This window comes from Rhineura floridana, chromosome 4 (genome assembly GCF_030035675.1).
Source record: "Rhineura floridana isolate rRhiFlo1 chromosome 4, rRhiFlo1.hap2, whole genome shotgun sequence".
NCBI lineage: Eukaryota > Metazoa > Chordata > Lepidosauria > Squamata > Rhineuridae > Rhineura > Rhineura floridana.
This window is the reverse complement of record NC_084483.1, coordinates 7788518-7804703: the sequence shown is the minus strand read 5'-3', so window position 1 is coordinate 7804703 and position 16186 is coordinate 7788518. Positions and strand designations below refer to the sequence as shown.

At 40.4% G+C, this 16186-nt stretch overlaps 1 protein-coding gene across 1 annotated transcript in view; it reads left to right on the top strand.

The window, feature by feature from the left end:
• The window catches only part of SUPT3H (SPT3 homolog, SAGA and STAGA complex component), a 390566-nt gene extending 375007 nt beyond the window's left edge, over positions 1 to 15559 (top strand). Inside the window, exon 12 of the mRNA XM_061626041.1 lies at positions 15401 to 15559. Within this exon, the coding sequence (XP_061482025.1) occupies positions 15401 to 15442 (42 nt within the window). The 3' untranslated portion in view covers positions 15443 to 15559. The remainder of the gene's footprint in view (positions 1 to 15400) is intronic.
• The last annotated feature ends 627 nt before the right edge of the window (positions 15560 to 16186 follow it).

Sequence of the window (16186 nt, the reverse complement as noted above, 5' to 3'; positions counted from 1 at the left end):
GCTACCTCACTGCAATCCCTAACTAGGCTACCTAAATAAACTCTGCAGCATGTGAAGGAAGTTGAGTCAGCACCCCGGTCAAGGGGGAGCAGGCTTAAGTAGGAAAGGTCTTTGCCCATAATCTCTGACTCGTTTGAAGAACCTCCCTGTGACCAAAGTGCTTCTCCCAGCGTCTGGCACGGGTTGAAAGGGGACGTGCCTCCGCTGGCTCATCCGGCAATACAGCCTCGATAGGTGCCGACTCAGCTTCAGGAGGTAGGGAAGCTCTTGACGTGCCAAGGGGGGAGCTGGGGGGAGTGGAGTTGGCTCGTGCACCAAGACATCCCCCAGCGGCTCTATGGGGGTGTCTGGAAGCTGAGCGTGGTCTTCTTTGGTGGGAGAACTGACCGTGGGAACTGGCACAGTGTCAAACACACACCCTCCCACCTCGTCCTCGAAAGTCTCAACACCCTCTGATTCATCCCCTTGCCATAGCAGCCGGCAATGATGCTCATCCAGCCCTCCTCCTTGATCCTCCTGAGAGAGCTGGGGCTCGACATTAATCATCACAAAGAAAGGAATGTATGGGGGGGGTTCTGTGATTGTGCATATACCTATTGGGTAACATGTCCCTTTGTGTTGGCTCCTCTGAGCTTCATTCCCAGTCCTAGGGTCATGTTTGCACTGGCAGAATACTATAGGTTGGATCCACTTTAAGATGACTCTGATCCCCAAATCCTCATACAGTTTTGCTTGATCTGCTTCCATCTGCATTAAAGGCAAACACTAGGTCTGAAAAAATTCTGATCCATCAAGTTGAACGTAGCCCACCATCATGGCTTGCTGAATGCTATTTTTGCAGACATAGCAGGGATTTGGTAAGTCACAACTTGTATAGGCCTGAGTTGGGCCATCATCTGTAGCTAGCAAGCTTTATTCATCTTAGTGAGTCACAAGTTGTGCAGGGATGGGTGTGCATTACAAGCAATGCCTGTGCCATCCAAACAGAAGTGATAACTACTTTTGCCTGTGCCACCAAGTTACTGCTTAAAGAATTATTTCTAGCCTTGTTGCTTAGCCTTGTTGTTTGAAGCAGAGTGATACACCAGTGTATTCTCTCCTGCAAATAAATGCTTACACAATGATTGCAATGAACACCCTCTGAAGTCAGTGGCAGAGAGTTCCATTTATTTTAACCATTTGGATTACATCCAGTGTCTCAAAGTCATAGATTATGCATATGAATCCCATGTACATGCACCACCACAGACATTTTGAATGTGAGGCACAAGAAAGAAGGAGGTCTCCATGGGGAGAAAAGACCATGGGTTCAGTATATTTGAAATCCGTAAATAATAAAGTACTAAAACTGAAATTAAGTAATGATAAACTACATAATTCCATTGACTCAGTGGTCAGAGAATGGCTCTTTCCTTTACCAATAAACAGAACTGGAAAGGAAGACATCGAGATTTACAACCATGAGTTACTTTATGATATGGATTTGGGCAGGAGATGCTGCTACACTGCGATAAATTGGTGTGCCACACACTTGTGTGCCACATTTTTTGTTGCTTATTAAAATATTTCTATCCTTCCTTCCTATTAAAAAAAAGGCAGCTTACAGGTTTAAAGAAAAAAACAATGCAATAAATAAAAGTAGCCAAAACAATAAGATAGCAAATAAATAATAAAATCAGCACCGCCGCTAACAAAATGCACACACCAGCAATTTAAAAGGGCCTAGCTAAATAAAAAGGCCTTCACATGGTGCATAAAGATTCAACATCAGGCAAGCCTTGCTGGGATGAGCATTCCAGAGGCAGGGCACAACAGTCAAAAAGGTCCACGCCCCAAGTGATAGTACACCTGATCTCTGGTAGTGAGCAACTGGAGAAGGGATTTCTTCTTCCTTAGCAGGCTCATGTGGAAGAAGACTGTCCTTAAAACACTTGGAATTGTAGCCATATAGTGCTTGAAAAGGGAGCCCCTTCTTCCAAATGGAACCATCACTCTATCGATTCTATCGATTAAGATCAGCTTTGAATTCCATTTCACCAACATGAGCTAGAGAAAAGATTTTCTCAGTAGTGTCACAAAAAGAAGGAACTCCCTCCCCGAAGAGGCCCTCTTAAGCATAGAGCTTTCCACTGTTTAGGTAGCCCACAAAAATGTATTAATTAGGGAAGCATTTTAATTGATTGAAATGAGGTTGTATGTGTGTGCACGTTTTAGTGTTTTAAAGGTATTTGTGATGCATCTTCTAACTATTGAAGTTGGGATTCAAAATGCTATGTGCAGTCCATGGTATGCGTACAGGGAGTTTCAAATACCTCTTTCCACAGCCCTTTGCATTTTCCAAAAAGTTACTCCTGAAGGTGAGGGGTCCTCTCAAATGGTGTGGCTTTGGGGGCTGCAGCTAGAAGCCCATCTGGAAGCACTTTATCTGAGTACATGGCCTTGAATCCTAGCCTCTGTATGCACTCCATTGGGTTTGGTTTCTTTGTTTAAAGGAAACTGAACTGTAAACCTCTATATACATTTTTGTGTGTTTTTGAAATAAAACCATAAAATAAATTTAATAAAATGTACTCCATCTTATTTCCTTGCAGCTTAACTGGTAGATATTTGCCCTTTTGTTTGCAATTGAAATTTGACATCTGTAGCAGGACTTTGTATAAGAATAAATGAGGGAGGCAGAATACCCAGAATTGTAAATCCATTATTCAGAAATTAAGTCCTTGCTTCTAATTTTGTATTCTCTGAAGGAATCATCTCTTACCTATATTAACAGAAGTTTGTGTGGAGTAAACAGTTTTGAGTATTTCAGCCTAAGATGAATATATCAAGCAGAGCTTAGAATTTGGAAGCCCATTCCTCAACCCTATCCACATAAACAGGAAAATTATTCTATTTTTTTCAAGGGTTTGTTGATTTCATTTATTTATAAACTGCTCTTCTAAGCATGGCAGTATGTTAAGGAAGGCTTCAACTGACCATCCTTCCTAGGCAGATTAATATTACAGTCCATATATCTTCAGAACAGAGGAATGACTGTAGATATAAGTTGTACTTCGGTGACCCGTTAGCAACTAGAAGCAAATGTTTTGAGTATGAAAAGTGGTAAAGGGGCATTCCAACTCGGAGGAGAGTAATTTAAAGGCACTTCTACTTGACAGCTTGATTCATCCTTGCAATTTACCCCTTCCCTATTCTCCTGAGACAAATGACAACTGGTCCTTTGTGAGCAGCAGAGTGGCAATCTAGATCTCTGCTGCTACTTTGTCTGCCCACAGGGAAAAAACAAAAACAAGATGGAGAATTCCAGCAGTATGCCAGTTCTGTAATAGAATGGAATTATACATTGCATACATGTGTGTAACTAAACCATTGATGGACTATTTTTTCTAAAGAAAAACAGCTGCAGAAGACGGAATCTGAGTATAGAAACAAGGGAGGGGGTGCTTAATCCTTCCTCTGTTCACTGCTTCTCCAATCCAAATCAGTGTTTCCCACTACAGGGCAGAGCTTGGAAGATTACTTTTTAAAAGTAATCAGTTACAGTTACAGTTACATGGCCCCAAAAAATTAGTAATTGCCGTTACAATTACAATTGCTCTGAAAGTAACTGATTACTTTACTTTTCCTCCAAGGTAATCACTACAATTACATTTCAGTTACTTGAAAAAACCTACAAGGTGCTGGCCTTGGCTGCTGCACATCTAAGTAGCCTAAAACAACACTAAAAATAAACAAACACATACAGAGGTAGTAGAATAATTATTTTTATTCATAAGATAGCAATGCTGGTCTCTCCACTGGTAAGGGTGGTGGGGAGGGAGGCTGAGGCCACTACTCAGATCTTTGCACGTCAAACCAAGTGCAACTCCCCCACTCAGCCAGCCAGCATAATCTCTCTCACTTAACCACCTCCCAGACCCTGCCCTGCCACCAACTAAGGGACACTCACTCAAGCAAACATTTTCCCCTGAGATGCAAAAAAGTTAAAATACTGCAAATGCAGCACAATAGGCAGAGAGGGTGGTGGAGGCCACTTTGTGTGCCAAGTGCAAACACAGTATTCACACACACACACACACACACACACACATATGCGTTGTCATCTTTCACCTCCACAGTTCTTTATCTCCATTCTGCTGCTGCCTCCTTCTCCTCCTTTATCCATGTTCTTGACCTCAAGATCCTTTTTCCCTTCACTCCATTCTTCATCACTACTATCTGTTTTTTAAAAAATTGTTTTCTCCACTCCACCCCGTCTCACTCTCTGCCTCCTCCCTCATTGCCTCCTACCCATCCACAGAGCATGAGGAAAGAGCGACACTGCACAGAAGCCCAGTTTGAGGCACATGATTTTCATCCACAAATCAGAGGAGCCGAAGACTTCCCCTGCTCCCCCCCAAGTAATGCCCAAAAGTAATTCTGGAAACGTTACAATTACTCCACAAAAGTAGTAAAATTACTCCTGGTTCTATTACAATCAGAATGTAAAGGAATTACTCACTCGTTACTCAAAAAAGTAATGAATTACAAGTAATTCGTTACTTGTAACGAATTACTTCCAAGCTCTGCTACAGGGTTCTAAACTTCTGTTTGGAGAGAAAACATACATTTGGAACCCTTCAGGGAAAAAGCAGGATTTGGGGAGGGGTATGGATCAGAGAAGCACTAAGTGAGGAAGGCACCTCCCTTTCTTCAAATCCTGCTCTTAAAGCAGCTTTTACCTAGGTCAGGGATGGCTTACCTTTGGCCCTCCAGATATTGCTGGACAACAGCTTCCAGCATCCCTGACCATTGGCCATGCTGGCTGAGGCTGATGGAAGTTGGGATCCAACATCTGGAGGACCAGAGATTCCCTATTTGTGTGCTCATTAAAGAAGCTATTTTTCTTGAACGTGTAGTTTGGCCCTTAGTCTTTCATCAGTGTTGAGCATTCGTATTTTGATCTGATATTGGGGAAGCTAGACTTCATTGCTATCATAAAGAAAATGAACGTAATAAGAAAAAAAATGTTTCAGTTATCTAGATTCAAGCACATTTATCTTGCATTTTTCAGATGCAGCTAACTGAACTACACACAGCTTTTCTCTTAATGGTGTTGATTATACTGCACCATTTAACTGGTATAACTTTTATCTCCCAATAAATCTACACTTCTCTGAATGTGGTTGGACCAAAATGTTTGCTGCTGAGTCCTGCTGCTCGGTGGAGAACAGCAAGGGAAAGAGCAGGTTGCAGATAAGATTAACTTTTCCTGCAACCCAGCTCTTTCCCCCCTGCTACTAAGGTGTTTGCTGCCTATCAGCTGAGAAGCATGGGAGGAGGTTTAACCATTCCCTTCCCCCACAATCCTAATGAATATTGCTTCCCCACTGAGCGTGCATATTGACCGGGAGATGTGCACAATTCCTTCTTCATAGATAATATGTACATTCTCCATATGGCAATGAAGTCCCATTAGATATTGCCATGACTTGGCTTACTTACCAACTGCAATGTGAAAGAATCACACTGGGTAGTTGTGTGTACAATATTGCAATATTGATGCACAATCCTCCCACACCTAAGTGCTGGTGCGAAACTAATTATAGCTCTTAGCGAAGAATCTGGAAGGGCTTAAAGTAGAGAGTGCCCCCCAATGCCCTGCTCTTAACATTCTCGTGCATGGTCTTATTCAGCACAAAGGTCTGAAGGGGGCTTCTACAGATGAATGCACATAGACGCCTTTCTGCTATTGGGAACCCTCTGCTTTTAAGCATATTCAAGCAAATGTCTTTAGAAATCTTCCTCTGAGTCTGAAGAGGAGCCGGCAAGTGCAGGGTTGTTAGAGTTGGGGCTTGCGAGCATGTCCCTCGCCACTTTATTCATGTTCATGAACAAGGTCTGCGTGAATAGGCTAAAAGGTGGCATGCATTAGGAAAGGTGAAAAATACATTCTACCAAATGTTGATTTCCCCTCTCCTCCTCACTTGAGTGTTATTTCTCAGCCTTGATCATGTTCAAAGTGTGGAAGTGATCTGCTTGCACAGTGGTGGTTACCCACTGTCTAGGCCATTCCATTTTCACTCAGATCAATTGTTTTTGAGAAAATGTGTGATTTGCAACCCTAACTGAAGCTGGAACTGCCTAAAATACTGTTGAATACATGCTTTGATGTTGTCTTCCAATCATGTAAGTATTTGCTTGCAAGAAACAGGGAAGGGGGTTGTTTGTTTTTGAATAGGGAGGGAGAGTGTATAGAGTAGGCTCTTTCCTAGATGACCTAAACCAAACTTGTGTGTGTGACATTGCCAAAATGTCATCCCCCAAACCAGGGCTGTGGAGTTGGTATGTCAAACCTTTGACTCCGACTCTAACTCCTTCATAAATGGCAAATGTATATTAATGTATTGATATTAATAAATTAATATTAATATTAAAATATTAATTTTATTTTGAAGTCGGAGTCAGTACATTTCTACCCACTCCAACTCCACCCAAAATTGCTTCCAACTCCACGACTCCAACTCCGACTCCACAGCCCTGCCCCAAACCATGGAGAATTAAACTATTTAACTTTAATCTGAATCCAAGTTTTTTCTCATGTTCATTTGTCTCCATATAGGCTGCACAGTAGCTTTAAATGTTGTATTTATGTGTTAAAAGTTGTTGCTGTGGTTATAAAACTGTTTAAATGTCAAGGTCAAGAAGGAAAATGCATTATTTTTGCATGAAATTCAAATGCAAACTCTAATAACTTGGACAAGATGAAAAACTATGACATCTTTGGACTTGTGGTTCTTGTGGGATACTGGATCTCTCTTAGTCAGTTAATGTCTGGCCTGCCTTTGAATATTTCATTCTGAGCTATTAATTTTTTATGATATTATCTTACAATTTACTTTAAAAATACTCTGTATGTTCAAGCTCATATGCTTTGCCTGGTTAATTAATACACTTACAACATAATTTTGTGCATGCTTATTCAGAATTAAGCCTCACTGTTTATTTAGAAGTAAGCCTCCCAGGTAAGCGTGCATAGAGTTTGTCTTAAAAAGTGAATTCTGGAGCTTCACTTGTGCATTTGCTTCCCACCCTTGGAAAATAATATATGAAATTAGATACAGAGTGAAATATTTTCTATTTTGCACAAATTGTCTTCTCATAAATAAGAGCAGGAAGCCCCTGTGTGGGTCTGAACTGCAGACAATGTTAAACCTCTTTTAAAAAAAGAAAATGAAGTATTTTTTAATATAATAGAGGATGTCCCAATCCTCTAGGGTTTCATTTGTTGGTGGTTAATCCTTTGGTAAGAGAAGAACACTGTAGAGTTTGGTGAGAGCTATATTTTTAGGCTGCATAGGAAAGTGTGGATTCCTGAAACTGCATTGTTTAAGTAACTGTTACTCAGTAAGTCCCTGTATTTACAGTTGCAAAACTAGGGCAACAACTGATTGTAGAGTCTCTGCAAACATGGAATGTTTTATCTCTCTCTTTTGTGGCACATCTAATACTAGATATTCTTTGTTCTTTGGCACCAGGTGGCATAAAGTGTTTTAATATGTGTGTCATTTGCTACAGGATAGACTTGGAGGCAGGGGATAAAGTTACTGTAATTGTTAATATTCTGGACAAGGAAGATATGGCAGTCAGAATCAGGCAAACCAGGTGATGTATAGGTAATGGCTGTCCCTGTTTCCAGTGCCTTTCCCATCCAAGGAAACCCAGATTACTGTGAAAACATACCATTAGGCTTATCTGTGCTGTTGCTTAAATGCCAGATCAGAGTATGCAGAAACACCAGCCTGATCTTGCTGGACAAGCAGAATAGTATTTTCCTCTCTTAGTTCTCAGTAAAGCATCAGCATAGATGATCAGGAGATGGAGTTGCTATAGGTAGAGAATCTTTAGCCCTCCAGATGTTGCTGGACTATGACTCCTATCATCCCTGACTATAGGCCATGCTGGCTGGGGCTGATGAGGAATTGCAGGGCCAAAGGTTCCCCACACCTATCAAAATTCTATCCCCTTGTCCAGGTTCTGTGTTGGAAAGCCCCTGTTTCAAGTGTCTGCATGTAGTATCTAGTGTTAGGTTCTCATGATCAGTTAACCATTTAGTGTCCTGCTCACAAGCTGCCTAATACACCCCTGCAGGAGCTAGCAGAGGACCTGATTTTATTTATTTATTTATTTATTAAAATTATATACTGTCCTTCATCAAGACAGTTTACAATACTGCATAATTATAAATATCTATCAATATATAACATAACATCAATGCAATACAAAAAGTTAAAACAGGTATATAAATATAATTCATAATAAGCAGTACATAGTAACAGATAATACATAATGAATACATACTAATCAGCAGTGTCAAATTACACACAATGTCATCTCAGCAATAAACTCCACAACTCAACCCCTGTAAAGCAGTTTCTTAATATGTTTTTACTTATAATGGCGAGTTGGTAGAAGGCAGATTCCTTTGTTCCTAAAAGTGGAAAGAGACCCAAGGGCCACAGTGACTCCAAAATTTATTTATGTATTTTATTTACAACATTTATATAAAGGTAAAGGTGTCCCCACACTTACAGTGCGAGTCGTTTCCGACTCTTAGGGTGACGTCATATGCTGGGTACTCATTTTACCGACCACAGATGGGTGGAAGGCTGGTGGACGTCAACCCCTTTTACCGGAGATTCGACTTCCACCTTCCGTTGGAATTGAACTCCGGCTGTGAGCAGAGCTTCGGCTGCATTACCGCCGCTGACCACTCTGTGCCACGGAGGATCTTTTATTTATATACCACTTTATTATCTTTTGCAACATTTATATACCACTTTATTAAAAAAATCTCAAAGCAGTTTACAGAAGGAGTTAAAACAATAAAATTATTGGCAAAAACAGTTAAAGAGAGGTATTTTAAAACATTCAAAATAATAAGACCAACAATGAATTAAAAACAGATAAAAACCACAATAGCTTGTACATGCCTGGGTAGGCTAAACAAACGTGGTTTTAGCAGTTGCTGAAAAAAGTACAAAGATGGTATCTGCCTAATGTCAATAGGCAGGGAGTTCCAAAGCATAAGTACAGGACTGCTTTCTTACAAAAGCAGAACAAGCACTATATGGAGCCCATAACATGGAAAGTACACCTTGAACTTGGCCTGGTGACAAATCAGCAACCAGTGCAGATTTCAGAGCAGAGGTATTGTGCTGATAGGATCTCACTCATGTCTGCAACTGTGACACAGCATTCTGCACTAACTGCAGCCTCTGGGTCAGGTTGTGCTGCATGGGGATTTATGTGACCTTGGCTGACTGGCTGCCAGGATTTTTTTAGTTTTGGTTTTTGGTTAGGAATCCTGACTGGTTGTGGGGTGCTGAGTTTTCTGCCTTACTTATAGGAATCTTGTTGTGGTTGGTATGGTATTGCATTTATGAAATCATCACTGTCTTTTTCTTTTTCTATTTACATTTCATTTACCTTTAACCTCACTCTCTTTCATCCATAGAAGCAACAACAGTGGTTCCATGCACTCAGCTCAACCCCCTTAAACCCACTGATGATGCACCTTGTTGTTTGCATGACGGTTTGTTTCTTGCCCAATAGTGGTAAAAGAGAATTCATATACTGGGCAGCGGGGTTGCAATTGTTCCCAAGCAGCTGCCTGTGCAGATAGACCAAACCATGTGTGTTTTCTCTCTGTCAATTATTATTCACTGGAATTGTCAAAGTGAGATTATAGCAGCCCACAGGGGAGACAGAAAAGAGTAGAGAATCTTCTTACTCTTACTCATTTTTCAGATCTCTTTCTGAAGCGAAGGGTCAGATCTGTAAAGAAATTTGGAGCAGCCATGTTAGAAGGTAGGGGCAGGGCATTCCAGGCAGACTGTTGCCAACCCTACTTGGATATGGATATCTTTGCAGGGGATCCCTAGTCAAGCTTTATCAACATCATAATCCAAACCATATCTTCTGAGAAGTAAGTTCCTCAGTAAGTGTGTTTAGAATTGCAGCCTTCAGGGGCATCCATCTGTACTCCTGAGTGTTCCCATCTAACATCTCCACAACACTAGGCTCCTTTCTTCCTACAGTGGCCTTCTGGTGACTGGCCTGGCCTGGCAGCACTGAAACCCTTCTTGCTTTTGGCTAGATTATATGTTCCCTACCCAGGCTCCATCTTTTAGCTAAGATTTCTATCTTATTTTCCAATCAGAGACATGTAATTGTTTTATTTGTATGCGCCAAGCAACTGTGCTTGATGCTTAATGTATCATACTTAATGACATCACTTGGACCTGCCCCCATGACATCACTAGGGCCTGAAATCTCAGGGTTTAGGATGGTTCTGACCTGGCAACCCTAGTCTAGACTGATAGCAGTTCATGACGTCTGTAGTGGTGTATGCTGATTTGGTTGGTCTGTTCCATAGACTGAGAAGGCTGGTACAGCACAGTGGGGAGGAGAGCCTGGCTGGGAGTCCAGAGTTTGTGAGTTCAAATCCTCGCTCGTGTCTCCTGGGTGTCGAGGGCCAGCTAAAGATCACCCCCACAGGGAGTGGTTCAGGGGTTATGTGCCCTGCCACTTGTGCAGCCGTGGGCAAGCTGCATAGTCCCAAGGAACCCAGTTGCCCCCCAGCTGGCAGTTGCAGACAAGGAAGGGGCTTGCTTGTGCAGCTGTGGCAAGCTGAGCACACCCTAGCCAGCTGGGGAGGACTAGCCTCAGAGGGAGGTAATGGCAAACCCCCTCTGAATATCACTTACCATGAACACCCTATTTATAGGGTCGCCATAAGTTGGGATCGACTTGAAAGCAGTCCCTTTCCATAGACTGAGATGATTTCATGACAGTTCTGGGGATTTACTGTTGGTACTCTAGTCAGTCTCTGGAAATGGTTTGAGTAGTACACATGACCAGCCTTGAAAATTATCTCCCATTGACTAGAGCCACATAGTCTCTCTGGTACTCTAAGAGCTTAAGGTGATGACAACTAAAACTAAAATGGAGAAAAACTAATCTAACCAAACACAGGCTAGAGCCATTTGAAGGCCCACTCTGTAGTAGCAACAAACTAAACATGCTTTATCTCTACCATTGTATCCATGTAATGCCACCTAGTGAACCTTTTCTGAATAGATCATAGTCTTTCTGAATAGATTGCAGCCTTAAATCCTGAGATTTAAAACCTATAAAGCACTTGGTAGTTTGCTATAGAGTTAGTTTTTAGTGAATAAAATTACTCCTATCTGCTCCAAATTGGTCTCTATATTAAATGTAGAATATATGTGGGATGTTCTCCACAGAGTCATATGCTTGCAATTGCTTTGATGAGTTTGTTTTTCCAGTCTAGAGATGTTAACAGAGAAATGCAGAAATGTAGCCTATTATGGGAGTGCTCGACCCTTATCTTTCTTGATTGATAGCCTGTGTCCAAAGGGGAATGTCTTGTAAGTGCAAATGCCTCACAGAGGAGGACCCAGCAGCATTTATGCTAAAGGACTATGCAGAGCTCTCTTTTGTCTCTTGTGATACTCAACATCCACATGAAACAGCTGGGATAAGTCATTTGGGATAAAGTATCATCAGTATGCAGATGACTCCCAAGTCTTTTTCTCCTGTTCATCTCATTCAGGTGAATCTGTGGATGTTTCAAATAAGTGTGTATAGTAAAGGATTGAATGGAGGCTAATAAACTGAAGTTCAATCCTAACAAAACTGACTTACTGTTGGTTGGTGTCTATTTGACAGAGATGACAGTCAACATGTACTAGATGGTGTTGCACTCACCTTAGAGAGTAAGGGCCTGATGGCTGTACAAGTAGTATCCATGGTGTGAAATACCTGTCTTTGGTTGGTACATCAGTTCCCCCTGCCCCCAAAATAAGTGACCTGCCACAATTAGCAATGCTTCGGCAATTCCTAGGCTTGATAATTATAATGCATTATTATGTGATAATTTGGGAGATAATTTTTTTCTGGTCCACATTTGAATGCAGACATTCACAGTATCCATATTTTGTGATGTAATTTTCCAGCCAAAGAATGCATACAAAAATGTATATATTAGTGAAAATAATGTCTTAGAATGCAGGGGAAACCTGCTTGCAATAATTCATATACTAGGCCAGTATTCTTTAACCTTTGCTTCCCAAATCTTGCTGGACTGCAATTCTTTGTCATTCCTGGCCATTGGCTAAGCTGGCTGGGAATGATGGGAGCTATAGTCCAACGACATCTGGGGACCCAAGGTTGAAGAATACTCTATTAGGCAAAATTGCACACAAAAGTATATATATTAGAAGAAATGCATACAAAAATGTGTATGGGTAGAATTCAACATAGCGCTACATCTCTCATTTTGTCAGCACAAGGATTTTTCCTTGCACAATGGAACGTTCTCCCCCTCTCCTCTCCCCATGCTAAATCTGTTCTATGGCACAGATTTAGGGAAGGCACAGGGGGAGGGGGAAGTCCCATTGCACAAGCAGAAATCCTTGCACTGATGGAATGTATTAGTTGAATACATATGAATTTGACATATTAACTTAGAGGACATTCTATAGGTAGGATGATGCCTCCCTCCAGATGTGATGGGCAGGGTCTTTAGATCTTGTTGCCTCCTCTTTGAAGGGGAGGAGTTGTCCCACTCTCCAGCCCTGCCCTGCCTCAGTAGGATATTTCCTTCTGGGAAGAAAATGCCCAGTGTTTGAGCCTTGATCTTCTGTGAATTATATCTTTTCTGTTTTCATGTAAACCTTTCTTTTAAAAATTGCAAACGTGGAAATAGGGTTAACTAAACATAAGAATGGAATAATGAGAAACAGAGCAAAATGGAAATGGACAGATTTGTCCATCCCTAATTGCATATGGGACTGCCTCTAAAAGGTGTTTAGAAACGTTGTTTGGTCCAAAACATGGTAGCCAGGTTGTAAACAGGCACTCATTGTTAGGAACATACTTCCCCTGTGCTCAAAGATCTTCATTGACTTCCACTTTGTTTCTGGGCACAATTCAAAATGCAAGCTTTAGCCTACAAAGCCCTACAAGGCCAGTGACCAAGTGAACCTGCCTATCAACTAAGATCTTCATCTCTTGGTGCTCTACCTTTAGAGGTAACTACTGGAGAAAGGGTAGCCTTAAGCTACTCTGTGATAGTATCATAATTGTAGACTTCCCTCCCTTAGCAAATACACTTGATTCCTTCACTAGCTTTTAGACATCAGACCCTGTCCTGTTTACCCAACCTTTTAAAATCAAATGAATTTTAGGAGCTTTCCTTCGTTTTTAAATCTATAATAATCCTGCTCATTTTATTTTTATCTAATCTTTTTCAGTTATTGTTGATAATCTTATATTGTTTTAATTGGTTTATAAGCTGCCTTAGAGGCCCTTGTTGAAAGTTTGGGTAGAAAGGTTCAACTGTATCTGTATTCAATATACAGTATATCTTATCTATCTCATGTATGTGTGTGAGCAATGTAGAAAGAATATGAAAGCCAGAGTAGAAGGATTTGAATCTAGGAGACCAGGGTAGATTGACATGGTGTCTGTGTCAAGGAGTGACTCCTGAAGCTGAGGTTCTCTACTGCACATCAGTCAAACTTAGTCAATCACATCCTTGAAGATACATTAGCAAGTTTCATTATATAAGGTAAGTCAGAGTTTGCTTAGCATTACATGCAAACTCAGGCTTATGGGCAAACTCAGGCATGAACCAAACCATGAACCAAGAACAAATGTTGGTTAGATCTCATGGATTGCTAGGAGCAAGAAAAACCACAAGCCTGGGCTCACACATAATTAGCTCCAGCCAGAATGGCAGCAGCAAGATTGTGGGAGGAGTGAGGCAGCTACAGTTTTCCTCCTGGGCACCTACATGCTTGCTTGCTCTCCCTAGGCCATAGTTTGGCTTAGCTTTATGTACGAACTAAGCCACTCTGTAACCCAACAGCTGTAGATATCTTTTTAAGGTTCCTTATTATGCAGCCACAAGAGTGGCTGTATGCTATAGCCAGCATGGATTTTTCACATTCCACCATGTTGAATGATACCCCCCAAGTCATTCTGCTGCTTCCCATAAGCTCATTTCCAAATAAAATCTTACATGAACTCAGAAACACTTCCTTAACAACCCTCTTTCATGGTGATACACAAAACACTCAGAGAGAATTCAGAGTTCAAAGTCTAAACCAAGAGTGTTAGACCCCTGTTGAACGTTTTTCTGTCAGTGGTCTCACAGTTTGTTGAAATTAATTAAAAATCAGCCATGTTCACAGAGTATCTGTAATCCTGTTACTGACCTTGCCCCATACTCTGACCTGCAGTTTCAAAGTTTAAAAAAGTCATGGCCGATTTTTAATTAATTTTACTACTCTCTGGAATGATTATCTAAACATTGAACAATCATATAATAAATAATATTTTCAACCATTTACTTAGAATAAATGTTGAGCTGATGGACCTCTGGTTCTATGGATCTTTCTTGATCATTTTTTAAAAATTGCCTACTTCCTAATAATTTATGCAATTTCATATTTTACCTCATTCATAGCTCTAGGTTGACTAATAATCTATGTGTTAACACTCAATATAGATTTAGTTTAAGAAAATAACATTTTTTTCTATTTCTTATGCTGATTATATTACCACGCACCCACCCAACCTTCAGTTTGTACTTCTGAAAATTTAGGATCATAATTCAGAGTTTGTGTAAGAAATGCACATGTACCAAGTGTGTCATGCTATGAGAAAATAACTAGTAGCTAAACAGAGGTTCCTTTAAGGAATGTGTTTTGTTTGAAGAAAGTCTGGTTTTAGGGTGGATTTTTATCTTTCTCACATGTTATAGCATTGACTTTGGTAATACCTGCCCCTTTTTCAAAAGCATGTTATAATAGGCAGTGTCAGAAACAACTACACTACTGGGAGACATCCATCTGCTAGATGAAGTGATGGGTGATTGGATGAGTATTGTAGTGACACTGATGTCTGTTTATATAACTCAAAGAGATTTTAGCCTAGACCGTAGAATGACCATGATACCACAGTAATTTATTGTACTTAAGGCGTGAATCTTGCCCATAGTGAAGAGACTGCATGGATTTATGAAGGGCAGAAATATTAAAATAGTAGGTTTTTGACTCAGTGTATTTATTTATTAAGTAATTAACAAAATAGGATGACATTTTTTGCACATGTCCTGAAACAGAATCTCTAACCTCTTGCTAACCACACTGAGCTTTAACAGAAAAAGTGGTTGCTTAATGCTTCCCGACCAGAAATTTTAAGATTAAGCTTGCTATTAGACTGCAGCCAATAGTGTACAAAACAGGAAGAAAGCCTTACTTTGCTCTCTGCCTCTTTTCCTTGTTTAAGTTGATGTGATAATTCATTACAGATTTTCTTTCTTTGACAGAGTGCCTACCACAGAAACGGGATGACTTTTCTTGCTTGCTGATATGGATGTGGCTACAGCAACAAGAAAGACAGTGTTATATTAAGGTGGTTTTTTTTCTGTACCCTTCATGGAGGGAGAAATATAAATAAATAAGAACTCCAGAATGTGTATGTGTAATTGTGAGTGGGCTGGTTTGTTGTGACTATCACTGACTGTCTTTTTTTCATCCCCCTTAATTGTTACTCTTGTTTTCTAAATGGAACATTTAGCTAATTAATGGCAGGATGTTTGTTATATTGTGTAGGTGAAGGAAAATACAGTTCACACAATTCTGACATTTCCAGTAGCTCTTATTTCAGTGTCACCTCACACATCTAAACAGCAGTGTCCTTTTTCTTAAATTTAGTTCATCACTATATATCATTATACATATCAGGACAAAAGTTGCATGTGGTTTATTTTCTGTCCACCGAATTACAAATCATCTTTCTTTTCTTTTTTAATTATGAGGAAAATATTTTGTAGGGTTATTAATTGATCTGCTTTTTTTTAAGGCTTATAAAGCCATTAGGTATTCATTCGAGAACTGAATGGTTAACTCCATGAGCTGTGAGCCAGGTAGTCCTTGATATGATATTTAAGCCTAGCTAAGAACTCACCAGGCAACCCATTATCTCTTAGCCTCAGCTTCCGTCTGTGATATTCGTATAATAATAATGGTCTACCTTATTTGCTTTTTGAAAGAGTGTGATTTCCAAGCTATGTGCTATGAGAGAATTGACACTGTAGCATGAGAAAATACTT